Source organism: Myotis nattereri, assembly GCF_964212035.1.
Source record: "Myotis nattereri genome assembly, chromosome: 5".
Lineage (NCBI taxonomy): Eukaryota > Metazoa > Chordata > Mammalia > Chiroptera > Vespertilionidae > Myotis > Myotis nattereri.
In genome coordinates this window covers 27,643,231-27,670,986 of record NC_138080.1, presented here as the reverse complement: position 1 = coordinate 27,670,986, position 27,756 = coordinate 27,643,231, and the positions used below count along the sequence as shown (strand labels likewise).

The 27,756-nt window shown below is 47.6% G+C and overlaps 1 protein-coding gene across 2 annotated transcripts in view; it reads left to right on the top strand.

Moving 5' to 3' along the window:
- Nucleotides 1-27,756, top strand: part of VAV1 (vav guanine nucleotide exchange factor 1) — a 57,465-nt gene that overhangs the window by 6,572 nt on the left and 23,137 nt on the right. For both annotated transcript variants that reach the window (XM_081091506.1, XM_081091505.1), the window contains exons 2-6: nucleotides 26,154-26,270; nucleotides 26,727-26,785; nucleotides 26,903-26,971; nucleotides 27,141-27,249; nucleotides 27,341-27,436. In XM_081091506.1, coding sequence (XP_080947632.1) covers nucleotides 26,154-26,270; nucleotides 26,727-26,785; nucleotides 26,903-26,971; nucleotides 27,141-27,249; nucleotides 27,341-27,436 — 450 coding nt within the window. The remainder of the gene's footprint in view (nucleotides 1-26,153; nucleotides 26,271-26,726; nucleotides 26,786-26,902; nucleotides 26,972-27,140; nucleotides 27,250-27,340; nucleotides 27,437-27,756) is intronic.

Genomic DNA, 27,756 nt, shown 5'->3' with positions numbered 1-27,756 from the left:
CACTTGGCATTTGTTCTAACAATAATCAATAATCTCGTCCATGATTCATTTTCCGCTCCTGAACTCTGTGACCTTGGACATGTCACTTAACCTCTCTGTGCTTCAGTTTTGTCATCTGTAAAAGGGAGATAAACATTCCCATCTTAAAGCATCATTGTGAGGGATAAACAGTCACCGTAAAGAACCTAGAAAAGTATCTGGCTACATGTAAATGTTCCTGTGGCAGCCTTACACATGGGCAAGTATATCCATGGGATAAATTCTCAGAAGGGTTTGTTGGCTCAGAGTGAATGAGTGTGTGTTTTGGAGATGGGGCAATTGTTCTCTATGTGGGATTGTTCCCATATGGATTGTTCCAATTACTCTGGAAAGATCTGCTAAGATCTTTCTTATCAGAGAGATCTTCCCTGATTTCAATGCGCAAGAGTGCTTGTTCTCTGTGGCCTGGCTAACAGGCTGTTCTGTTGTCACACATTCAGGGTTGCTAACTTGGGGGATAAGTGGAGCTCATTATGGCTCAATTTCTATTTTCTTTTTCTGAGTGAGGTTGATCCTCTTTTCCTATGTTTAAGAGCTATTTTTATTTTCTCTCAGTGGAATATTTGTTCATATCACGTGCCCATTATTTTTTTTCTTCTAGTACTGTTGACTGTTTTTTCTTATTGATTTTTCCATGGCTCTTTATATACAGTGGAACCTCTTTCCTCAAACTTAATTTGTTCCGGAAGTCTGTTCGAAAACCGACACGTTTTTTCCCATTAGAAATAATGTAAATTGAATTAATCTGTTTCAGACCCCCAAATAATTCCCTGTTTTAACCTCTTATATACAGTACATGTCTATTGTACTGTTTAACCTATAAATAAACACTTTAAAAACAAAAGGACATGAAATGTAAATGAGAATTTAACAAAAAGGAAAGGAAATGTACAGTAAAAAAGTGAAAAATTTACAATAATTATAAGCAGCAACAAAAGAAACACAAAAATATTCACAGCACAATATTCTGAGATTTTAACAGTGGTGAACTGACTCATATTTGCGCATTCTCTCCTTTGTTTGTCACCTGAGAGATGCATGCCTCATCCTACAGGTATGAGCATGAAAGGGTTGTCAGGCCCAGCCGGAGTGGCTCAGTGTTTGAGTATCAACCTATAAATCAGGAGGTCATGGTTTGATTCCTGGTCAGGGAAAATGCCCAGGCTGTAGGCTCGATCTGGTGTGCGGGAGGCAGCCGATCGATGATTCTCTCTCATCATTAATGTTTCTATCTCTCTCCCTCACCCTTCCTCTCTGAAATCAATTATATATAGTAAAAGTGTAATATGCTAATTAGACCAGACAGCTGAGCGACCTTCCAGACAACCTTCTGGACGAAGCCAGGGCTGTGAGGGCCGTCATGCATTGGGCCTCTAGTGTGTGTGTGAGTATATTGTCGCTTCAATGACAATAAGAATTTACTTGTTGCTCACATAACAATCCAGTTTGGATCAAGTGGGGGTTGAGGAGATGGTTCTTCTTTACAGTTTTTCTATGACCCCAGCTGCTTCCGTCTCATGACCCCATCCTCCCTACAGCCCTGGAGTCCTCTCTACTCACCCAGGGGGCAAGGAAGGAGTGTGAGAAAGGAAACCACGGGAGGCTTTAATGGGCCAGTCCCAGAAGGAACACCATCACCTCCATCCTGTTCCACTGGCTAGAACTCACTCACAAGGACCCATCCAACTGCAAGAGCAGCTGAGAATGCAGTTTAGCTGGAAGCCAATGGACAAGGAAATGGGTTGGGTGGCTATAGAGAAGTTACTGCCCCCAAGAAACCCAAGGTGAAACCTAGCTGGCTTCTGAGATGCCAGTCTGGAGGGAGCTGTTTTGCAAGCAAGCTTGGTAGGATGAGGAATGAAGGGGCCTGAAACAAAGCCATGGGGAAGGGACTCAATTAGGGACAAATGGCCTGTGTGGGTTGGGCTGTGTTGGTTGGAAGTCTTCATCTCAACACGTCTGAAGCCTGGGAGGGTCAACCTGTTTGTTCTTTTCCATTCCATTCTGTTCTGCTCACTGACCTCATCCTGGGCCCGATTCTGGGAAATGTTACTTTTCAGGGCTTTCACAGAGGAGCCTGGAAAACCCTGTCCCTCCTCTCTCCCAGCCCTCCCATGGCTCCCCACTGCTCTTGGAGCGAAATGCAAAGTCCTCACCATGACCCAGATTTGTCCTCTGTTTACCTCTCAGCCCTCATCTCCTCCCTCTCTCCCCCTCACTCATTTCTACTCCAGCCGTACGGGCCTCCTCACTGTTCCCAGAGCCACCAGGTATAAGCTAATCCGGCCTCAGGGCCTTTGCGTGTGCTGTTCTTGCTTCATGGATCCCTCTTCTCCCAGATATACACTGTGATTGTTCGCTTACCTCCTTCAGGTTTCCTACCAGAGAGATCTTCCCTGGCTTCCATACCTAAGATCGCACCCCATTCCCCTCCATTCGCATATACAATTCTCATTCTCTCCCTTGTCTAATTTTTCTCCATAGCACTTAGCACCCTCTGACCTATCATAGTTTTTACTTGTTTGCTTATTGTCTGCTTCTCCCACTGGAATGTCAGGGCAAGGCCTTTTGTCTGTTTGGTTCTACAACTGTATCTCCAGTGCCCAGAACATAAGTAGGTGCTCACTAAATATTTATTAAGCATTCCACTTACTCATTCATCCTTCATCATTCATTTAATGCAGGGGTCAGCACACTATAACCTGTGGCTTCCTGCCTCCTTTTAGAAACAAAATTTAGTTGATACACGGTCACCCCATCTGCTGACATATTGGCCATAGCTGCTTTTGCTAGCTGAATAGTCACAACAGACATCCTATGACCTGCAAAGCCAAAAAAAATTATTCTCTGGCTCTACAGAAAGTTTGCTGATTTGAGCCCTGATGTAATAGGCACTTGTTGAGTGCTTACTGATGGTTAGTTAGTGGTAGTTGGTTAGTGGTGGGTGAGTATCGATTGCCTAGGATCAAAACGCCTCTACGAGTTCCTACTTATGTGACTCTGGGCAAGGGTTTAGGTTTTCTCATCTGTAAAATGATGATGATAACAGTAATAATAATAATAATGACAATACCACCCACCTCATAGGCATTTCTTTTATTAGGCCATGTGCTGGGTGATGGAGGATTCCATGATAAATGAGACACAGATTCTCATGCAGCTCATGGAAAAAGACAAGGAAATAGGCAGTTACAACACACTCAGTGATGTGTGGAACCCAGAGCATTGTGGGAGCAGAGGGAAGGGAACCCCCAGAAGAACCAGGCAGGCTTCCTGGAGGAAGTGGCATGCTAATAGAGTGTGGGAAGTTGGGGCATATTTAAGGAGCCAAAAGGAGTTCTGTTTGGTCTCCCTTGCTAATGCTAATGGTGCCAGGAAGGGGGCAAGACCTGAGTGTGTGTTGTATGAGCATAGCTGGCCTTTATTTTTGTGGGGTTTTTTTTTGGTAATCCTCACCCAGGGATATTTTTCCATTGATTATTTTTAGAAAGAGTGGAAGGGAGGGGGAGAGACAGAGAGAAACATCAATGTGAGAGAGACAGCAATTGGTTGCCTCCCGCACGTGCCCTGACCGGCCCCGGGGATTGAACAGGGAACCCTTTAGTTCTAGGGCCAATGCTCTATCCACTGAGCTAAACCAGCTAGGGCTCATAACTGCCCTTTTAAAGATCTTGCCACAGTGCAGAGATGGACTTTGATATCAGGGATGGTGTTTTGTGGCCTGGGCTTTAGGAGAAATTTGGGAGTCAGGTCCCTAGGGCAACAGCGGAAGAAATAAGGGATGTTCAGTTAGAGAAGTTTAAGGTTTGAGGAAATCCCGAGCTGAGTCTGCAGAAGTTTTAATCAAGTATCTTCGCTCTTGTGACAAGAATACCCAATTGAAACTGGCTCATATAACTAAAACTACTGGGAGAAAAACGTCTTCAGGTTTGGCTGGATTCAGGGGGGGCTCAGGCATCACTACATCAGAGAATCTGCCCCACCCCACCCTTCATCTCTTAACTTTGCTCGTTTGAGTGTTTTCTCTATTCTCAGCCATTCTTTTTCCTAATGAAGGTAGACCAGGGTGCCCAGCTGCTTCAGATTTGTAGTCCTCCATTCTATGTCTAATGGAAAGTGGGAGGGGCGATTGAATGGCCTCCCAGGCCCAAATCTGTTTTTCGTTGGACATGATTTTTTTTGGTGGGGTCACATGTCCATTCCTGAACCATCTGCTGTGCCTGGGAGAATATGATGCTCTGATTGGCCAGGTTGAAGTCACATTCCTGAATCAGTTGCTGTGACCAGGAAAACTATGATGCTCTAATTGGCCAGGCTGAGGTCACGTGTCCGTTCCTGAGCCAATTGCTGTGTTCAGGAGAATGTCATGCTCTGATTAGTCAGGCTGGGGTCACCTGCCCATTCCTAGAGGGGGCCGCCTGGGCTCTACCCAAAGGAGTTAGACTGAGAGGAGAGGAAGGGTAGTGACAAAGGGGAAACTGAGGGGCTGTTAGCAGAAGAAGGGGGAACAGATGTTAGGAGGCATTTGCTGTTTATATTGGCACTAAGTACTAAATTTAGTCCAGGGTTTCCCCGTCACCAGCACTGCTGAAATTTGCTCTGTCCTGGGGACTACCCTGTGCACTGTACAATGTTGAGCAGCATCGCTGGCCCCCACCTCCCCCTGGTATTGTGACAGCAAAATGCTCCCAGACATTGTCAAATGTCCCCCTGGGAGCAGTGTCACCCCTGGGTGAGAAAAACTCTGTTTTGGAGGGAATGAGCCTCCTATCTCAGGGGGGACCCAAAGCAATGTAAACACTTACTGACAGGTGATGGCAAAGAAGAGATCGAGAGCATCTTGGAGTTAGAATATTCATTTGCATTATTGTCAGCAGCAGGCACGGTGCTGCTTGCTGGGCTCTGGGAAGGCACACAGACGAACTCACCTCTCTCCTGAGTTCGTGGCCTTGGGGGGCACCAGAGGAGGGAGTGTGATTGTTTCCTGTGGCTGTTGTAACAAAGTACCTCAGACTGCCTGGCTTAAAACAACAGAAATGTGTCATGGCGCAGTTCTGGAGACCAGAGGTCTGCAATCCAAATGTTGGCAGGGCCATTCTCCATCAAGAGGCTGTAGGTGAGAATCGGTTCTTTGCTTCTTCCAGCTCCTGGTGGTTCCCCAGCGTGTGGCTGCGTCCCTGAAACCTCTGTCAGTCTTCACGTGGCTGTCTCCTCCGTGTCTGTCTGTGCGTCACTTAAAAAAACGCTTGTCGCCGAAACCGGTTTGGCTCAGTGGATAGAGCGTCGGCCTGCGGACTGAAAGGTCCCAGGTTCGATTCCGGTCAAGGGCATGTACCTGGGTTGCGGGCATATCCCCAGTGGGAGATGTGCAGGAGGCAGCTGATCGATGTTTCTCTCTCATCGATGTTTCTAACTCTCTATCTCTCTCTCTTCCTCTCTGTAAAAAATCAATAAAATATATTTAAAAAAAACACACACACACAAAAAAAAAACGCTTGTCATTGGATTATCCAGAATGACCGCCTCATCTCGAGATCCTTAACTTAATTATTAATCGCATCTTGCAAAGTCCTTTCCTTTCAAATAACATCACATTCAGACTTTCCAGGGTTTTGATGTTGGGCATATCTTTTTGGGCAACCACTCAACCCACAACAGATAGTAAACAGCAAAGTCAACGAAACATTGTAAAATATGTTTCGGACAAAAACCAGGGGTTAAGAAGAAGAAGAAAAGAAGGGGAATGCTTTCTGGAGGGGGGCATGTTTCCAGGGAATCTGAGAGTTGAAGGAGGAGAAGCCAGCTAGCTCTGGGAGAATGGGGCAGGGAAGGCAAAGGCTGTGCAACGGCCCTGGGGTTGGGAGGATCTCAATGAAGGATTTGCTGATGGAAGGTGAGTGAGTGAAGGCAGAGTGATGGGGAATGAGGTCTGGGAGTCGCTGTGGGATGTGTGCAGAATTTAATGTGATGGGAAGTCCTTGGTAGGCTTAAGCAGATCGTAGCTGTTCTGTGGGGCCTGGACTTTAAGGGTGATGGAGGTGGCAGCAAGGAGACCTGGGAGGAAGAGGTTGATGAAGGTGGCCTGGACCAGGAGTTGGAAACAATGGGTCTGGCTCACATTTTGGTGGTTGAGCTGACCAGACTTGCGGACAGATGGGATGAGGGAGAAGGGTGGGGGAGAATGAAAGGAGACAAGATGATGTCTAAGTTTGTAGCGTAAGGACCTGTGTGAGTGGGGGTATCATTTGCGAAGATGGAAGGCTAGGGGAGGAACAGTTTTGGGGAGTTCTGATTGGGGTGTGTTATACTGGAGCTGGGAGGCAGCTCAGAATAGTGGTCAGCCCGGTGGTTCCCAGGATGGGGGAGAGACAATGTCCTTCCAGGGGGCATTGGTAATGTCCGGAGACAGTTTGGGTTTTCACCACTGGAGGGAGAGATGTGCCACAGGCATCTCCTGGGCAGAGACCAGGGATGCTGCTAAATATTTTATAATGTCCAAATGTCAGTAGTGCTGAGGCCGAGACATCCTATTGAAGGGACATGGAATCCCATTGCATGGGCATCTGGGTTCCAATCCTGACCTCGCGACCTTGGGTGAGGTATTGAACCTCTCTGGAACTCGGTTTTCCCATCTTTCAAATGGGGATATGGATAGTTCCTCTCTTATAAGGCTGTTATAAGAGCGTAATGAGCTAATAGTTGTAAAGCACTGCAGGCAGTACCTGGTAGTGATTGGGAAATCAATCCTTGGGAGCCAGTGAGCTCATCGTGGGAGGGAGGTGAGAGAGGGAGGACAGGGCCCTGAAGGTTGAGCCCTAGGGAGCAGCAGCATGGAGGGGGCAGGGAGAGAAGGAAGAGGCAGCAAGAAGTCAGAAGAGGAGAATTCAGTGACTCAGGAATAAAACTAGAAGGGTGTAGTGCCAACAGGCCCAAAGAGGAAAGCGGATCCACGTTGAGGTCTTGGCACAGTTTTAATGAAGTGCATGGGAACTGATTCAGAAAATGTAAGTGAATAACAACAGAAACAGGTTCTGTTGATTGAACACTTACTATATGCAAGGGTTCTAAGGACTTAATACTTATTAACTCATTTTACTTTCACAACAAACCTGTGGAGTAGGTACCATTATTTCTCAGTTATCTATTACAGTCGTCCACCCCTTATCTGTTGAATATATGTTCCAAGACATCCCCCCAGTAGATGCCTGAAACTGTATATTCTATATATATACTATATTTTTTCCTGTACATACATACCTATGATAATATTTAATTTATAAATTAGGCACAGTAAGAGATGAACAACAATAAATAATAATAAAATAGAACAATTATAATAGTATCCTATATAATAAAAGGCTAATATGCAAATAGTCATCACACCCTCAAGTGTAATGACTGATCAGCAGGAGGCTGCATGTGCAGCAGGCGCACGTGGGTAGACAGGGCTGCGTGTGCAGTGAGGCGTATGCAGGTGGGCGGGGCTGTATGCTCGACTGGTCACCAGGAGGTGGATGGAGCACCGCTCAGTCCCTCCCCCACTCACCCCTGCCCCTCTGGCTCCTGTGGAAGTGGTGGGTGGCCTACTGTGTGCGATTTTGTGCACTGGACCACTAGTACTGTAATAAAAGTTGAGTGAATGTGGTCTGTCTCTCTCAGAGTATCTTCTGTACTGTATGGACAGTGTGACTGTGCTGGACAAAGGGTTGATTTATGTCCTGGGCTGGATGGAGCAGGGCGGCATAAAATTTCATCACACATATCAGAATGGCATGTAATTTAAAGTGTATGAATTGCTTACTTCTGGAATTTTCCATTTAATATTTTTGGACTGTGGCTGACCATGGGTAACTGGGACCACAGAAAGTAACACCGTGGAGAAGGGGGACTTCTGTGCTGTGAAACAAACCACCCCAAACATATTGTTGTAAGACAACAACTATTTTATAATCCTTACAGATTCTGTCAGGGATTCAGATGGGGCCTGGTGGTGACAAACCTGGACTGTCTAGGGGCTGGGATCATCTGGAGAATTCTTCACTGGCATGGCGGGTGCCTGGGCTGAGCTGTGGACAGGAGCACTGGGAAGTGGCCTCGCTGTGTGGCCTGGGCTTCCTCATAATATAAGGACTGGGTTTTGAGGAGAAGCATGAAGAGAGAGCAATTGCTCCTCAAAAGACCAAGACAGCCCGGCTGGTGTGGCTCCGTGGTTGAGCGTCGACTCAGGAACTAAGAGGTTACCAGTCCAATTCCCTGCCAGGGCCCATGCCCAGGTTCCGGGCTCCCCAGTGGGGGTGTGCAAGGGGCATCCAATCTTATTGATGTTTCTATCTCTCTAGCCCTCTTCCTTCCACTCTCTCTAAAAACCAATTAAAAAAAAAAAAAAGACCAAGACAGAAGCTGCAAGGTCTCTGCTGACCTACTTGGAGATCATGCAGTGTTATTTCGTTGCATTCTTAGTGACGGAGCAAGTCACTGAGGCCAGTCTAGATTCAAGAAGAGAGGAGTCAGACTCCGCCTCTTGACGGGAGTGCGACAAGCATCAGCGTGCTGGATGGCCGACATTTTCGTGGCCATCTTTGGAAAGCACAACCTGTCACATGCCATCCTAATTTCGCAGATGAGGAAACGGAAACACGGAAGGCTTTAGCTGCCTGAGCGAGTGAGTAGCTATGCTGGGGTTTGAACCCAAGTATCCAGGCCCCCAAAACTTGCGACCAGAATTCATACTCTATGAACTCTGCCTCTTTAAGGGGACATATGAGCCTTTCAGGGGGTTATGGAGATAGACTTGGATTCAGATTTCTGGTTCTCCTGGTCAGGGTTCAGCCAGGAAGGCAGAAATCATCTTAGGTCTCTCCAACAGAAGGTTTAACTCAGAGAATTGGCTACTGAGTGAAGGGGAAGCTGAGAAGACAGGTGGGGGACACTAAGAGAGGAGCCACTGAGCAGGTGGAACAGCAAAGGAAGTGGTGTGACCTGGGTCCAGGGCCATTCAGTGAGAACTAGCACCTGGGGCAGCAGCTGTCTTCAGGGAACTAAGCCATGGAATAGACTATTGGCTTCTGGAAGAGGCAGAGCAAAGGAGGGAGAAGTGCCCTGGCTTTGCTCTTCCTCCCACCCTCTGGTCTCCGGACTGGGCCTCGCATTGGCTGAACCTACCTGGAAGCCAAGGTGCAAAGAAGCCTGGGAAATGTAGTTCCCTTGACTACAGAGCAAAGCAGAGGAAGGGTGCAGAATGGATCTGAGAGCAAGCAGGCCAATCCAGACCTTCATTCTTCGGACTGTCCTTGTCATGGGCCACCAGCACACAGCTGATCGGTCTTCCTCCATACAATCTATCAGAGACGTGCTTACCATGGTTATGCCCCCGGCTTCCCCCAAGCTGCCTCTAGCGCAGGCTGAACACCTGTAGCACCTTCATGGCTCTTCAATGGACAGCATCTCCAGGACTCCACCTTGGGGTGGCTGTCTTGTGCCTGTCTGCCCCGGGGACCTAGAATGACCCCCAGATGGGCAACGGCATCCAAGCACTCCCAGGGATGTGGGGCTGTCGCTTTCAGGCTAATCTGTGATTGAGCAGGGGACCAGGGGGAGTTGGAGAAAATGCTTAAAAAGCTGCCAACCACTTGTGCTTCCCTTGCAGGCATTCTGGGAGATATGGCAGAATGGTGGGATGTTTAGGGTGACAACACTTGCCCTTTTGACCATATGGCCGGTGTTTATAAATAAGCACCTGAGGCCACCCTCCATTCACACTGTCTCACTCCCCCTTTTTTATTCTGGCTTTCAACCTCTTCCAGGAACACCCAAGGCAGGGTCCAGCCTCAGAATCTTTGCACTGGCTGTTCCCTCTGCCTGGAATGCTGTTCCCCCAGACACACACCTGAATCATCCCCTCCTTTAAGCCTTTACTCAATGTCATTCTTTCAACGAGGCTTCTTGGACCTCCTTATTTAGAATTGCACCCCCTCCTGGCACTCCCTACCCCCTCTTCCTACTTATTTTTGTCCCTTAGCACCACCTTCTAACAAGCTATATTCATATTCATGTAACACATTGCCTGCCTCCTGCCAGAATGTCATCCTCATGGGGCAGGGATGTATACTTCTTTTGTTCACAGCTGTATCTGCAGCACTTGTATGAGTGTCTGGAGCATAGTAGGTGCTCAATAATTATTTATTGAATCCATGAAGGGGTGGTTGGATGATCAGAGCCCCCTCGTATGCTGTTCCCTCTGCCTGGAACACCTTCTCTCCTCCCTCCCCCACTTTAAGATGTATTCAGACAGAAAGAGCACATATTTGTCTCTAATTTAGTGTATTTTATCAAGGTAGGAACAAAATGTGACAGGAGAGTACCTTTTGCATTATTGACCAATGATGGTTTATATTATTCCTTCTTTCCCACCCTACCATCCCCTAAAAGCGCCCCTAAAGCTTTTAGTTTTAGGGGAAAGATAACAGGTATCTGGTCTCCCACTGACTTAAAAAAAACAAACACCCAAACACCCAGCTTTATTAACATACAATAAACGACATAGTTAAAATACACGATTTGATAAATTGTGACATACATGTGAAGCAAACCCCACACAAAAGAGTGAACATATCCCCTCCCAAAGGTTCCTCCTACCCTTTCGAAATGTCTTCCTCTCACCCTCTCCGTCCCCCCACCTGCCATCCCCAGGCAATCACCCATCTGCTTTGGGTCACTGTAGATGTGTTTGCATCTTTTAGAAGAGTGGAATCATGCAATATTAGACTTTTTAAAATGTATATTTTTTAATTAATTTCAGAGAGGAAGGGAGAGGGAGAGATAGAAACATCAATGATAAGAGAGAATCATTGATCAGCTGCCTCCTGCACACCCCCTACTGGGGATCGAGCCCACAGCCAGGACATGTGCCCTTGACCAGAATCGAACCTGAGACCCTTCAGTCCGCAGGCCAACACTCTATCCACTGAGCCAAACTGGCTAGAGCTTGTCCCCCATTTAGGAGGGTGTCTAGTGGATAGAAGCCAGGGATGCTGTGCAACAGCCCACAGATGCCACACACAACAGAGAATTATCCTGCCCCAAATGTCAGCAGTGCTGAGGTTAAGAAGCCTGTGCCAGGGGGCAGAGAGCCCAATAGAATCTTTAGATTATTTAACAACTAGTGGCCTGGTGCATGAAATTCGTGCACATTAAAAGGGAATTAATTAGAGGAAATATTTTAATATTGCTATTTGCCCTTTCTCTATAATAGAAGTGTCAGAGATGAAAGAAAATTAGTAAAATGTATATGACAATCTCCTTTCTGTCAGAGTCTGGGGGTGCTGCGGGACCCAGAGTCAAGTCCATGCCCACCCACATGCACCTCAAAATCGCGCGAGACCCAGACCCAGCTGGCCCCACCCCGTCAAGCCTCGCAGGGCAGGGGAGCACAGCCTCAGGTCCCCCGACCCGGCCTCAGGTCCCCTGGTCCCAGCGCAAGGGCATGAGGGCGCGATGACTATTTACATATTAGCACTTTATTATATAGGATTTGGTTAAATAATGCATCCATATCATTCAAGTATTAAAATGCATAAAAAGACATACAGGGAAAATTTAACTTCTAGTCCTGTCCCTCAGATACTCACACATACCCAGTTCCTACCTTTTCTCATAAGCGACTACATTTTTTTAAGGTTTATTCACTTATTTAAAAAAAAATCTTTATTGTTGAAAATATTACAGATGCCCCCTTTTCCCCCATGACCCCTTCTAATCTTCACCTGTGCCGATGAGAGAGAATTATTGATCAGCTGCCTCCTACATACCCCACACTGGGGATTGAACCCACAACCAGGGCATGTACACTGACCGGGAATTGAACCATGACCTCCTGGTTCACAGGTCAATACTCAACTACTGAGCCATGCTGGACAGGCATAATTCTTTTGTGATTCGTCATACTGTTGTGTGTGTTACTTCTTCACTCGTTATCACTGAGTTGTAGTCCATTTGGTGGACATAACACAATGTGTCTTCTCTTAACACTCACCGCCTCCTAACAAGCTATGTTCGTATGCATATAATATGTTGCTTGTGTCCTTCTGCCAGAATATCAGGGGCAGAGATCTGGACCTCTTTTGCTTACAACTGTATCCCCAGCACTTGGACCACTACCTGAAGCATAGTAGATGCTCAATAACTATTGATTAGACCCAGGAAATGGGTGGTTGGATGCTCAGAACCCCCTCACCTGTTGTTCCCTTTGCCTGGACACTTGGGCTGCTCCCAGTTTTTGTTCTCATAGATAAAGTTGCCGGAACATCTGTGTGCAGGTCTCCACATGAACATGAACTTAAGGTTGCATGGTAGTGCATGTTTAACTTTTTAAGAAACTGCCAAACCGTTTTTTTGGTTTTTTTTCAAAGTGCTTGCACCCTCTGGCATCCCCCCAGCAGCGTGCGAAGGTTGCCTGGACTGCTTCTCCTCTTTGCTTTGCCATCCATCTCTTAATCCTTGGCTTTATCAGACACTCCTCCCACTGGACCAGGTCCCATGGCCCTCTGTGCTTTTCTGCACACGGCCTACTGTGGTAAACTCTGCTCAGTGCGTCTCCCCACTAGACTGTATATGCTCTGCGAGGACAGGGTTCTGTCTTGGCCACCACCAGCTCCAGGGTTTGGCACACAGTAGGCACCCAATACATGCTTGCTGAATGAATGTACGACCCTGCCTAGTGGGCCAGGTGCTAGGGGGGAGATTCGCTTGGTTGGTATTTTCATTCCCTATGTGAAGATGAGGGAACCGAGGCACCAGAAGGTGCAGAGACCCATCCAGGGTCCCTCCGCTTTCAGCCGTTGCGCTGGAAGTCTGTTGGGAGCCTTTGACTGTCTTTGAGATGTTGGGTGTGTGCTGGGGTGGCAGGAGCGGGGAGAGGAGACACAGGCTGGCGCAGGGAGGGTTTTGAAGACCAGGATGGTGAGTTTATGCTTTGTACCTCAGCTTACAGGCTTTGAAAAGGGTGCACAGCACAGCCACCCTCTCTGGTCTGCAAGATGAAGTCTTGCAGTTTCAACATTAAGGGGCTTCAGGGGCTGAAGGCAGAGGGCCCCCCTTTCTCTGTCTCCCCAGCAAGCCCTGGTAACAGGCATTTCCTGTTTCCGGCCTCTCCCTGGGGCTGGGGTGGGGGTGGGGGAGCTGATTGCCTCAGTGTGCTCAGCTCTGCGTCCCCTCTCCTGCTCCCACCACAGCCACCAAAAGGGGTCTATCCCTGCCCACTGGTTCCCTGAAGGAGCGCAGGGAACTAGCTAACCTTTCCAGCTCTTTCTTTGTCTGGGGCTGGCACTGTACTGATGGGGACCTGCAGGCAAAAGGGAAGTGCCAGGGTGCTGATTTGCATGTGGGTAAGATGCCAGCCGGATTCTGGTAGTCTGGTGGCAGGAGGAGGGGAGCTGAAGGGGTTGCCCCCCAACAAAGAGGAAATGTGCTCACACACCCAGCCTATATTTGTTTAAAGGTCCTCCTGTGCTTTGCCACCTTCTCCCATGTCACAGGCTACCGGGAAGTTCTTCTGGTGGTCTCACCTCAGACACTCCTGTGTCCGAGGTAGCCCCCTCTTTTCAGCTGGCCCTGCTCCTGCCCTGAGGGTTGATGAGTCATATCCCCAACCCCCTCCCGCAATTTGAGGTGTCACATGACTGGGGGGAAGGAGTCTCAAGGCTCAGCTGATCACCCTGAGTTCTAGAAGGAACTTCCTCCCCTAGCCCACATGAGGCCATCTGTTCTGTTGCCCTTGGTGACCTGCGAGCCCTGGCCAGAGTCTGCCCATGACCTCGAAAAGACTGCTGGGCAGAGAGGGTACATGTGGTTCTTGTCACATGCCGAGCCCTCCATCATGGTTCTGTGTGACACCAGGGGGAAGCCTGGTGCGGCTCAAAGAGACAGGGATGCAGTGGACAGGGGCATGGCCGTTGAGTCCAGAGAGCTGGTGTGTGGCTCCTCATTCCTACTCTGTGGCCTCAGGCAGGCGGTGCCTCCTCGATGAGCCTCAGTTATCTCATCTGCCAAATGGGGATTTATTAATCTATTCACCAACTCTCATTGAGACTTACTCTGTGTCAGTCATTGTACTAAGTGAGGCCACAGCAGCGAACAAATAAGGGAGAATCCTGCCCTTGTGGAGCTGATGTTCTAGTGTGTAGGGGAGGCTGGGTGGGGGACAGAGAGACAGTAACAGAATAAGTAAGTGAAACATACAGTGCTCTAGACAGTAAGTTGCATGAGGCGGGGAATAAAGCAGAAAAGCAGGATGTGCGCGCATGCGTTCATGTGTTGCCATTTCAGAGCCATTGGGAAGGTCTCACTGAGAAGTGACTTTCATCAAAGGTGTGAAAGAGACAAGGAAGGGAGGCACCAGGTTAACTGTGGGCCTGACATTCTAAGCAGAAGGGAACAGCTAGTGCAAAGGTCCTGGGGCTGGATCGTGTCTAACAAGCTCTAGGAACAGCGAGGAGACCCATGCAACTGGAGCAGAGTAAGCAAGGCAGAGAGGGAGGTGATGGGGACAGGTTGGGCAGCACCTTGGGCTGCGGGGAGAACTTGGGGTTGCATCTGGGTGGGATGAGAGTCCTGGGAGGGTTTTGACAATATTGCTCTGGCTGCTGTATTGAAAGTAAATTATAGGAGTGCAGGAGCAGGAGCTAGGAGTCCAGTGAGGAGATCATTGCAATAATCCAGGTGAGCAATGATGGTGGCTCAAGCCAGGGAGGTGGCAGTGGAGGTGGAGAGAGGGGTGGGATTCTGGCTATATTTTGAAGGTGGAACCAACAGGATTTGCTGATGGCCTGGAAGTGGAGTGATAGAGAAATGGAAGAGTCAAAGCAACTCTAATGTTTTAGGTCAAAATAACTGGAAGGACATATTATGAGAGCATGCCTCCTAGATCTTGGTAGCAACTCTGTTGGGAGAATTAAAACTCTGAAGATCAGGCTCTTTGTATAAGGTTTGGAAAAGGCGAAGTTTTCACCCTAGGTGGTTTGGCTCAGTGGATAGAGCGTCGGCCTGTGGACTGAAGGATCCCAGGTTCGATTCTGGTCAAGGACACATGCCCGGGTTGTGGGCTTGATCCCCGGAGTGGGGCATGCAGGAGGCAGCCAATCAATGATTCTCATCATTGATGTTTCTATCTCTCTATCCCTCTCCCTTCCTCTCTGAAATTAATAAAAAAAAGTTTAAAAAGAAAAAGAAAAGGCTAAGTTCTCAATAAATGGTGCCTCCTCCCAACCAGGGCTTGGGGTGGGGGGTAGTCATGATGGTGATACTGCCGATGATGATTGTATTGATGGTGATGGTGATGGTGACGGTGATGGTGATGGTGACGGTGATGGTGATGGTGATGGTGATGGTGACGGTGATGGTGACGGTGATGGTGGTAATGGTGATAACAGTGATGACGTGATAATCATGACCTTGGTGATGGTGATGATGGTGACAGTTGGAGTGATACTGGTAATGATCATTTTCAGAGCTTGAGGGCTTACACCATGCCAAGCTCTTTACATGGATTATTGTACTGAATTATAACAACAGGACACAATAGGCATTACGATGATCCCCATTTAGCAGTTGAAAAAGCAAGTTCAGAGAGGGCGGGTGACTTGCCTCAAGACACACAGAAGGCAGGAGGATCTTCCCGTGTCCCATTGGATTAGGTGCCCGTTGGTGGTTTGTTCTCCATCCTGTTCCCTACCTTTCCGTCCATCCCAGGGCCTTCCTCCCGAGTCCAGGGCCTGAGGAGAGTAGGCTGGAGAGGAGACCCTGACGTTTGGTGATGGTCACACCCGGGACGCGGTGACCCTGGTCCGGAGTGAACTGGCTGATGGGAGAAATGTGTCTGGATCCCCCCACCATCGGTGCCTTGTGGTCCTATCCTAACACCTCTGGGAAGTTCTTCCTGATCCCATATTTCTCCCTTGGACTCTGTGAAATCTGTTTCTTCAAGCACTTGTGTGGCAGTCATTCTTGCCGCGAACACAATATGAAGCTCTGCAAGATGAGAGGGGAGGGGCAGACAGGTGCTGTGGCTGCCCCACCCATACGTTCTTAGGCCGCTCTGGGGTCACCTACAGAGGGTTCCTGATGGCCCCCTGAGTCTCTGACTGAGAACGTTCTCTGGTGTAGGAAGATTCTTGGCCTGCACAGGGCAGCCTAGAAGTGCCGGGAAATTACCCGAGAGGCGCCCACAATCAAGCTGGAGGGAGTGGAGGGATCCATATTAGGGTGTTCTTCTTTCCCAGATGGGGCGATTCTGGCAATGTCTACCTCATCTCCAGAGGCCCCAAGAGGATGGAGCCCCATTGACGCCAGCAGGTCCTGATGAACACCTCCGGGGTTGGTTTCCTTCTCCTCGTCCCACCTCCCTGCTGCCCTGAGTCCTGGGATCACCTCCCAGATCTACTACGTGTACCCCAGATCCTTCTTTTGGGGGCTTCTTCCAGGGGCCCCGACTAGAACAGGGATGCAGCCTTAGCATGCTGCTCAAGTGGTCCCATAAGGAACACCCCAGACAACTGTAATGTACTGTACACAGAACAAAGATGAGGGTAATGTAATTTAGTCACTGTGGTGGCACCAGTTACTACAGGTGGCACCTGACATGATCTAGGCCGACCATGGACACACCACAAAGAGCATCGCTCACCCAGCGGGGAGGCCATTCCCCTGCTTGGTTCTTTGTCAGCCCTTCCTGTTTCTCCTTGGAGAGTCTCGGCTCAGCTCTATGGTCACATACTCTTCCTAATGAACTCTGGCACATATGCAGGAGGATGTGGAAAGCAAATAGGAAACATTTAGAGAATAATAAAACGAGCAACGTACCCATCACTCCGGTGGAGAATCAGAGCATGACCATTTCTTGGGGATCCTGAAGACAGTGTTTTTCAAGCTTTTGAGACTCTAACTATAGTAAGAAATGAATTTTTTCCCCTTGACTCCCAGCCCACTGCCACAAGAGCACATGCAACTGAAATGAAAGCTTTTCATCCCTATCTTTTCTGCATAGAAAACATTGCAACGTATTTTATTCCATTCCAGTGGGATCTGCTACGCTCATTTTGTGACCTGCGAATGGCTCATGAGCCACAGTTTGGAAAACAGCCTTAAAAGCCCCTGTTTGCCCTTCCGTGATTACACACCCTGCCCTTCCCCCACTCCCTAAAAGTAGCCACTATCTTGAACTTTTGGGCAATAATTTCCTTGATATTTTTTATAGCTTTGCTATGTGTGTATCTCTAAACATTTTATTGCTTGTTTTTTCTGATGTCTATACTTGATATAAATAGAATTATATGTATGAGAATTGATTTTTTTATTGAACATTACGTTCTTGAAATGTATCCATGTCTATGTCTATGGCTGAGTAACAAGGTATTCTGAAACTTCATCATGTAACATAGCCATTTTGCTCATGAATGATTTGCATCGGGATTTCCAACACCTGCAGTCAGGTGTTGGCGGGCTGCGGGGGTGAGGGTGGGGGGCAGGGGCACAGGTGGCTCAGTCTGTAGGACCTGGGTTCCTCTCCACATGCGCCTCTGCAAGGGACTGACTGAGCAAGGGCCTGACTGAGCGGCCTCATCACATGGCGGCCCGTGAGCAGCTCAGGAGGCCAGAGTGGAAGCTGCAATGCCTTTTATTCCTTAGCCTTGAATAGTAGTCACATATTGTTGCTTCTACCATACTCTGTTAGTCACACAGGGCTGGTCTTGGTTCAGTGTGACAGGGGATTACAAGCAGGGCATGAATCCTGGGGTTTGTGGACCATTGGGGGCCATCTTGGAGGCTGACTACTGTAATTGCAGTGTCTTAATTACTGTAGATTTGTGATAAGTTGATATCTGGTAGGACTAGTACTCCCACTTTATCTTTCCCTTATAGAATTGTCTTGGCTATTTGCAACTCTGTGCTTTTCCACACAAATTTTTACATTCATCTGTCAAGTTCAATAAGAACCCAATAAACATAACAAATAATAAAAACAAAAGAAACAAAATCCTTAAACTTCAAAATGAATGAGTATGATCTGGTTTAGAATAAATCTTATTAAAAAATATTTTGGGCCCAGCCAGTGAGGCACAGTGGTTGAGCATTGACCTATGAACCAGGAAGTTATGGTTGGACTCCCGGTCAGGGCTTGATGCCCAGTAGGGGGCGTGCAGAAGGCATTCAATCAATGATTCTCTCTCCTCATTGATGTTTCTATCTCTTTCTCCCTGTGCCTCTCTGAAATCAATAAAAAAAATATTTTTTAAAAAACCAGCATTTTGGGATTTTAATTGAAGTTGCATTGAATCTATATCTCAATTTTGAAGAAGGTTGAAAAACTTAAAAGTATTGGCTCTTTCTAGATAAGAATTAGTATATATTTCACTCTATTTATTTAGATCATTTTTATGTCTTTCAATAACATTTTATACTTTACTCCATAAAGGATTTGTACTTCTTTTTGTTAGATATGTTAGAGATTACCAGTTTTTTGTTTGTTTACATTTTTAGGCGATGGTAAATGGTACCTTTTTAAAATCCAAGTCCAATGTTCATACAGCAAAATGCTCAAGTCTTCCGTTTACCGTTCAATCAGGTCCAGGTTCAATCGTGTCTACCCTTGTGCAACCACACTCTTATCAAGACAGCACTTCCATCACTTGTGGGGTTTCTGAGTCAATCTCCACCACCCTCCCCACCCCAGAAGCAACCACTGATCTGATTTCTATCACCGTAGGTTAATTTTGTTTATTCTAGGATTTTGCAAATGTTACCTTTAAAATAAAAAACATTTTCTGATTGATCGTTGCTGATGTACCAACCCACAGTAAACTTCGTGTGTTGATATTGTACTTAGTCACATTGAGAAATTATTTTATTTTTTAAAATAATTTTTTATTTTTAAAAATATATTTTTATTGATTTCAGAGAGGAAGGGAGAGAGAGAGAGATACAAACATCAACGATGAGAGAGAATCATTGATTGGCTGCCTCCTGCATGCCCACCACAACCCAGGCATGTGCCCTGACTGGGCATTAAACTGTGACCTCCTGGCTAATAGGTTGGACTTATTTTTCAGTTATAGTTGGCATAGAATGTTATATTAGTTTTAGGTGTAGCTTATGTAGTGATCATCACAATAAGTCTTGCACCCACCTGGTAGCATACATAGTTATTACAATACTAGAGGATCGATGCACGAAATTCGTGCAAGAGTAGGCCTTCCCCCGGCTGCTGGCACTGGCTTCCCTCTGACACCCGGGAACCCGGCTTCCCTCCGGCCGTTGGCAGGCACCCGGCACCGGGACCCGGGCTTCCCTCACAGCCCCGGCTTCATCCGGAAGGTCCTCTGGTCTAATTAGCATATTACGCTTTTATTATGATAGATACTGACTATATTCCCTGTGCTGTACTTTACATCCCCATGACTATTTTGTAACTGCCAATTTGTACTTCTTACTCCCTTCATCTTTTTCACCCAGCCCCCAACTCCTTTCCCTCTGGCAACCATCAGTCTGTTTTCTGTATCTATGAGCTTGTTTCTGTTTTGTTTGCTCATTTGTTTTTTAGATCCACCCATAAGAGAAAGCATATGGTATTTGTCTTTCTCCGACTTACTTCACTTGGCATAATAGTTGCATTGTTTTATTAATGCTGGTTATTTATCTGTACATTCCTTTGGGCTTTCTGTGTTCACAATCCTGTAATCTGCAGGAATGTCCACGTATTTCTTTCTCTTCTTCCTCCATCCTGCGCTGCAGTGCAGGCGAAGAGCTGCAATACGGCGGGGAATAAAAATGGTAATAGCGGGCACCCCTGACTTGGTTCTGATTTGATTTTGCAGGGGATCCTTTTAACATTTCACTATTCAGCATAATGTTTTGCTTCTTATTTAAAACAACGGCTTAAGGTTTTTTTAGAAGATGCTTTTTTAAAAATCAGGTTGTAGAAGTTCCTTTCCATTCCTACTTTGCCAAGAGTAGTTTTCTCTCTTTGTCAGGAATGGATGGTAGCTTGCTGCTCTGACTTTTATGTATCTCTCAACTGTGGCTAATCTCTGTTGGCAGAGAGAGAACAGGTCTAGCCACAATGTAATGGCACCGTTTATGTCATATTTATATCATATTACATTGGCTTTGGTTTACAGCAAATGATCCAATTTTCTTTTGATGACAGGATGCAAAGTTCTCTTTTTTAATACATCTATTTAAGTTAAAGTTAATTCCAAGTCCCTGCTTCATAGAGAATGGGTTAGATAGCCTGGGGATGCAGCAATAATGGAGAAGAGGCGATCTGTGAGATACACTGTGGACTGAGTTGATTCGTATGTGCTGTTAAGGCCCAGTACTCTAAGTCACGCTGCCAGCACTTGCGTCTTGGCCATCTGACTCTGCCTCAGTTTCCTTATCTGTAAAATGAGGGTAAGGATAGAACTTACCTTGCAGGACTGTTGTGAGGATTCCATTTCATCTATCTATCAATGGGTTGATAGATGGAGAGAGAGAGAGAGAGAGAGAGAGAGAGAGAGAGAGAGAGAGAGACTCATAGAAGCAGAGAGCAGTAGCACGGTGGTTGCAAAAGGATACAGCCTTGCAGTGATGGAGGATGATAGAGACGTAACGTCCAGGCATGATGACTGTCCTTAATAACATAATCGATAACACTGGACATATGCTAAGAGAGAAGGTTTCGGGGGCATTTATCATACACCAAAACATGGCGATTGTGAGATGATCATGTGAATTAGCGGGACTGCACTCACTTCACTGTGAATATCCAATCATCATGTTGTACTTATATCTCTATATAACTTATTTTAAAGTATTTGATTTTAATAAATACTTAGTGCTGGGGATCGCGCGCATACATGACTGGTGGTCATGCAAGGCAGTGAGATGCTGTGATTCGGAAAGCCGTCTCTGGATTCACAGCATCCTGGAGCTTCGTTCCACAAAGTCTCTGTGGCTTTCCTCTTGCTGTTCATAATCTTGGCCAGCGTTCTTTCCTCCTCCCAGCCTGCTTCCTCATAGGGAAAATGGGCATTAAAAACTCACAGGGTTTCCCTGGCTTGTGTTTCAGATTTGATTCCTGGTCAAGGGCATGTGTCTGGGTTGCATGTTCGATCCCCAGACAGGTCAGGGCTCGTGCAGGAGGCAGCCAGTCGATGTGTCTCTTTCACATCAACGTTTCTCTCTCTCTCCCTCTCCCTCCTTCCTTTCAATTCTCTCTAAAAATCAATGGAAAAAATATCCTTGGGTGAGGATTAACTAACTAAATAATAAATAAAAACTCACAGTGTTGTCATGAGGACAGAATAAATCTAATGGCCAACCACAGGTAACAGGTGGCTAAAAATGCAAATGTTATTGTAGAATCACAGAGTGGGGTGAGCAGGGACCCAGAAATGACTTGGGGAGCTTATTAAAAGACAGATTTCCAAGCCTCATCGCCACCCATCCATTCAACAAATATTTCTTCAGGGTCCCCTACACTATTCGAAGTGCTGGGCATCTACCAAGGACCAGAACAGTGATCCTGCCCTCCTAAAAGGGACATTTTATTTGGGGGAGGTGAACAGTAAAGCACAGAGTGGAAGAAGGTTGCAATTTTACATAGAGCGCTCAGAGGGGGCCTCCTGGAGAAGGTGACCTTCGAGCAAAGACCTGAAGAAGGTGCAAGGAACCTGGTGGACACCAGCGTGTCCGAGTTGGCCAGGCCGCCACAGCAACGTCCACAGATGCGGGATTTCTACAGCAGGAATTTATTTCTTAATAAATTTATTCCTCTCTGGAGACTGGAAGTCCAAATCAAGGCATAAGTGGGTTTGGTTTCTTCCGCGGCTTGCAGATGCCTGCCATCCCCCTGTGTCCTCACGGGATTTTTCCTCTGTGCATATCTGGGTCCCGATCTCTTCCTATGAGGATTCCAATCCTATTGGATTGGAGCCCACCCTAGTGATCTCATTTCACCTCAGCTACCTCTTTAAAGGCTCTGTCTCCAAACACAGTACCATTCTGATGTCCTGGGGGTTAAAACATCAACATGTGAATTTTGAGGGATACAAGTCAGTCCATAACACAGGGAAAAGTACCTTCCAAGCAGCGGGTGTAACGAGCCCTGGGGCAGGACTGTGCCTGGCATGTTGGAGGAGCAGTGAGGAGGCCCCTGTGGCTGGAGCGGAGTGAGTTGGGGGAGAGGCAGGAGGTGAGAGCAGAGAGGTGATGCGGGAGGTCACGCAGGTCTTGTGGACTCGGGAGAATGTAGGCTTTTACCCTGAGGGAGGTGGGAGCCCTGGAGGGCTGTGGGCAGAGGAGGGATGGACCTAACTCAGGTGTCCACAGACTGAGTAGGTATGAGGGGGAAGAACCTGGAAGATGCACTTTTTAAATTGAGATATAATTCATATACCATAAAATTCACCATTTTAAAGTGTACAATTCAGTGGTTTTTAATATATTCACAAAATTGTACAGCTATCACTACTATCTAATTCCAGGACATTTTCATCATCCCCCAAAGAAACCTTATCCCCATTAGCAGTCAACCCCAATTCTCCCCTCCCCAGCCCCTGGCAACCACTAACCCATTTCCTGTCTCTGCGGATCTGCCTGTTCTGAACATGTCACAGAAATGGAATCACACACGGTGTGGCCTTTGTGTCTGGCTTCTCTCACTGAGCATCATGTGTTCAGGGTCCATCCATGTAGTGAGCGTCAGTGCCTCACTCCTTTTTAGGCTGAGTCATATTCCAGTGAGGATTTGCCTGTTCTGGACATTTCGTATGAACGCGATCACGTAATACGTGGTTTTGGGAGACTCCTTTAACCAGCTCTCCTGGTGAACCTGCTCCAGAAATGTTGGTCATGGGAGAGGCCAGCTCTTCACGCTAGGGGAGGCTGCTGTTCGGGAGATTGGTTAGAAATCTGTAGTATCTGACGGACCGTCGAGAGAGCTGAGCCCTTTGGGACATTTGAATTGAGCTGATGTTGGGCAAATGCAAGGGCACGAGGGCTTATTTATAACAGAGCCAAATACCCTCCAAACCAGTGTGACAACCTGCGTGTCTGACTGCTGATGTCTTTTGGTTGCAAGTCACAGCAACCCGTCCCAACAAAGGAATAAGTCGGCTCATAACCTGGAAGAGTTCAGGGGTATTTCATTTAGATGGAAACATACAAGATGTGACCATTTGTGTCTGGCTCCTTTCTCTCAGTCTCATGTTTTTGAAGGTATCCACTTTGTGTATTAGTACTGCCCCCCCCCCCCCCCCTTTTAAGATTTCAGAGAGGAAAGAAGAGGGAGATAGAAATATCAATGAAATGAGAGAGTAATTGATTGGCTGCCTCCTGCACGCCCTCTACTGGGGATTGAGCCCGAAAACCTGGCATGTGCCCTTGACCAGAATTGAACCTGGGACCCTTCAGTCTGCAGGCCAACACTCTATCCACTGAGCCAAAATGGCTAGGGCTAAAGATTTTTAAAAATTGTTTTTTAGAGAGAGAGAAGCATTGATGTGAGAGCACAACATTGATTAGCTGCCTCCTGCACGCTCTCTAATGAGGATTGAGCCCACAACCCAGGCATGTGCCCTGACCAGGAATTGAACCAGCAACTGTTCAGTGCATGAGACAATGCCCAACCAACTGACACACATCGGCCAGGGCAACTTTGCCCTTTTTTATGGCTGAATAATGTCCCATTGTATGGATATACCTCATTTTGTTTATCCATTTATCAGTGGATGGACATAGGTAAATTCAAGAGACAGAAAGCAAACTAGCGGTTGCCAAGAGGAAGGGAGAAGAGTAGGGAATGGAAAGTAACTGCTTAATGGGTACTGAGTTTCCTTTTGGGGTGATAAAAATGTCTTGGAACTGGGGTGATAGCTGCAAATGTACTAAATGCCACTGTAGTGTATACTTCAAAATGATTGTTAAACTTTTTCTTTGTGGTAAAATATATATCATTCAAGGGGGGCTCGGCCCTCGCAGCTTGCCTTGGCCCTCGTCCAGAAGGTCATCTGGAAGGGTGTCTGGAAGGTCATTCGGCTGTCTGGTCTAATTAGCATATTACGCTTTTACTATTATAGATTTATATATAACTAACATGATATAAATATATGTTTTATAAATAAAATATGTATCAAAATATATTAATGATATGTAAATAAAATGACCATTTATCATTTTAACCATTTGGGAGTGTACAATTCAGTGGCATTAAATACATTCCCATTGTTGTGTGACCGTCACCCCTATATCCAAAACTTTTTCATCATTCAAAACTGAAACTCTGTGCCCATTAAACACTAACTCCCATCCCCCCCCACCCCCCCCACCCCCCCCCCCCGGCCCCTGGCTCCCACCATCTACTTCCTGCCTCTGTGGATCTGACTCCTCTAGGGATCTCATATGAATGAAATCATACAGTATTTGTCCTTCTGTGTTTGGCTTATTCCACCAAGCATAATGTTTCAAGCTTCATCTATGTCAGGGGTGGGCAAACTTTTTGACTCGAGGGCCACAATGGGTTCTTTTTTTCTTTCTTTCTTTTTTTTTATTGCTTAAAGTAATACAAAGGGTATTACATATGTGTCCATTTTTCCCCCCCGCCCTAGACAGTCCCCTAGCCTCCCCTATCCCCCAGTGTCTTATGTCCATTGGTTATGCTTATATGCATGCATACAAGTCCTTTGGTTGATCTCTTACCCCCCTACCTCCTGCCCCCCAACCCTCCCCGGCCTTCCCGCTGCAGTTTGACAATCTGTTTGAGGCAGCTCTGCCTCTGTATCTATTATTGTTCAAAAGTTTATAATGGTCTCTATTATCCATGCACAATTCACCATAGCTAAGATCTGGAAACAGCCTAAGTGCCCATCAGTAGATGAATGGATTAGAAAACTGTGGTACATCTACATGATGGAATACTATGCTGCTCTAAAAAGGAAGGAACTCTTACCATTTGCAACGGCATGGATGGAACTGGAGAGCATTATGCTAAGTGAAACAAGCCAGTCAATGAAGGAAAAATACCACATGATCTCACAATGGGTTCTTAAACTGGACCGGAGGGCCGGAACAAAAGCATGGATGGAGTGTTTGTGTGAACTAATATAAATTCAAAGTAAACATCATTACATAAAAGGGTACGGTCTTTTTTGTTTGTTTTATTCATTTCAAACGGGCCGAATCTGGCCCGCGGGCCGTAGTTTGCCCACAGCTGATTAGACCCTCTCCCCGTGGGCCTCCCTCTGTGGGAGGCAACCGGGCTGATCAGGGGAAGGCGCCACCCCCATCACCCCGCTGCTGCTGCCACTGCGGCCGCCACAGCCACCAAGGTGTTTTCATCAACACAGACTCCAGTCCCTTCACCACGAGAAAATGACAACTGTCTTTAGGCATTTTCAAGATGTCTCTTTCATAAGATATGACATTTCTTTCTTCTTTTTTTTATCCTCACCTGAGGATATTTTTTCATTGATTTTTAGAGAGCATGGAAGAGAGAGAGAAAGACAGAGAGAAACATCAGTGTGAGAGGGACACTTTGATTGGTTGCCTCCTGCATGAGCCCTGACCTGGGCCCCGGCCAGGGAGGAACCTGCAACCCAAGTACATGCCCTTGGTCAGATTTGAACCCGGCCCCCCTGTGGGTTTGTGTCTCCACTCCCTCCGGCTCCAGCGCCATAGTGGGGCTGGGGCTGGGGGCCGGCCCCCCTGTGTGGTGTTCTCTCAGACTCCGGGCCGCGCCCGGCCCCTTCTCCTGAGCTGGTCATGACCGTTATAGCGTCCTGGCCTAATTTGCATATTACTTCATTTTATATATATATATATATATATATATATATATATATATATATATATATAGAAGAAGTTTGGTTACCAGTTCGTGGTTAACTTTATGTCATGGGAACTAAAAAAATTGAGGGGTAGCTCCGGCTTCAGGGACAGCTTGGTGTTTATCAGAAGAGGGGGTGGCTTACTGAGGGGGCTGTGCTTTAGGCTTCCCTTCTGAGCGGGTCACCAAGTCAGACTGCAGGGGCTCAGCTTCCCCCGTCCCATTATGTTTCCCCCCCTCATTACTGTTCTGCCCACAGTTCCTGTGCCTTAAGAACATCCGCACCTTCTTGTCTACCTGCTGTGAGAAGTTTGGCCTCAAGAGGAGTGAGCTCTTTGAGGCCTTTGACCTCTTCGATGTGCAGGATTTCGGGAAGGTGAGCTGGGCACATAGAGCCCACAGATTGGGTTTGAGTTTATTTCCATGAACATCGACACCAGGCAGGCTATGAGCAGGTAGGGGATGTGCCCTACCAGATCCAAGTGCAGAGAGTCTGGCTTAGGAGGTGTGGAGTCGGGTGCGAGTCCCTGATTCACCACTTGCTGTGTGACCTCAGATATGTGGCCGCACCTCTCTGAGTCCTAGGGAGTAATATCATCCCATCCTCTTTGAGTGCTTATGGGAATTAAACAGAATAACAGGAACGCTGGCATGCTGACATGGGGGGATGGGAAGGTGGAGGACATCCTGATTTAGGCTCCCAGAGGCCTGAGGGCGGGGGTGGGGGGAGGGTGTCTAGTCAAGGTGCAGCCTCAGCTACTTGGAGTGCAAGGCTGTTCTGGCATGTGGGTGGGCCAGGGGCTTGCTGAGCAAAACACGGCACTCGTCACAGGTCATCTACACCCTGTCCGCCCTGTCCTGGACACCGATTGCCCAGAACAAGGGGATCATGTGAGTAACCACTGAGGTGACAGACAGCTTTGGGCTGACCCTGTCCTCCCCGTCCTTGAAACCCCCCTCCCCACCTGGCCCTCCGGCCTCTGGCTCACACCATCCTGGCTCCCCCAGGCCCTTCCCCACGGAGGAGGAGAGTGTGGGGGATGAAGACATCTACAGCGGCCTGTCCGACCAGATTGAGTGAGTGTCTGCACCAGGCCCTGCCCTGGGGGTCTGAGGGGCCAGGAGGTCTCAGGGGGACATGATCCTGCCGTTGGGGTTTAAGGGGCCACCGCTTTGATCTGGGAGGGGCCTGAGGGGTCCCTGGCCTGGGGGCCCCTGAGGCCCTGCCTGACTCTGCGTCCTGCAGCGACACCGTGGAGGAGGATGAGGACCTGTATGACTGCGTGGAGAACGAGGAGGCCGAGGGCGACGAGATCTATGAGGACCTCATGCGCTCGGAGCCGGTGCCCATGCCGGTGTGTGGGGGTGAAGGACGGGGCCTGGATGGGTGCACAGCAAAGGGCAGTCCCGGGTCCCCCAACACCGGCCTCTCCTCCCCGCTCTCAGCCCAAGATGACAGATTATGACAAGCGGTGCTGCTGCCTGCGAGAGATCCAGCAGACGGAGGAGAAGTACACGGACACGCTAGGCTCCATCCAACAGGTGCGATGCCCCCACCCCGCCCCTGCCAGGCGCATGCGTGGGAGCAGGCGGCAGGTGCGTCCGCCTGTCCCGCGCCTGTGGGGCCACGCCCTACTGGTGTGTGTCTCTCTGCCTCCCTGGTTTTCTATGGCTTTCACCCTGTCTTGTTTCTCTCTCCATCTGTCTCTTTCCCTCTGTGTATCCTGATCTCTGTCTCCGTTATTGTCTTTGACTTTCTATTTTCTCTGTTTCCTTTGGCCATTGCTTTTTAGACAGCTTCATTGAGCTGTACTTGCCGTACCGTACAATTCACCCATGTAGCATACACAATTCACTGGCTT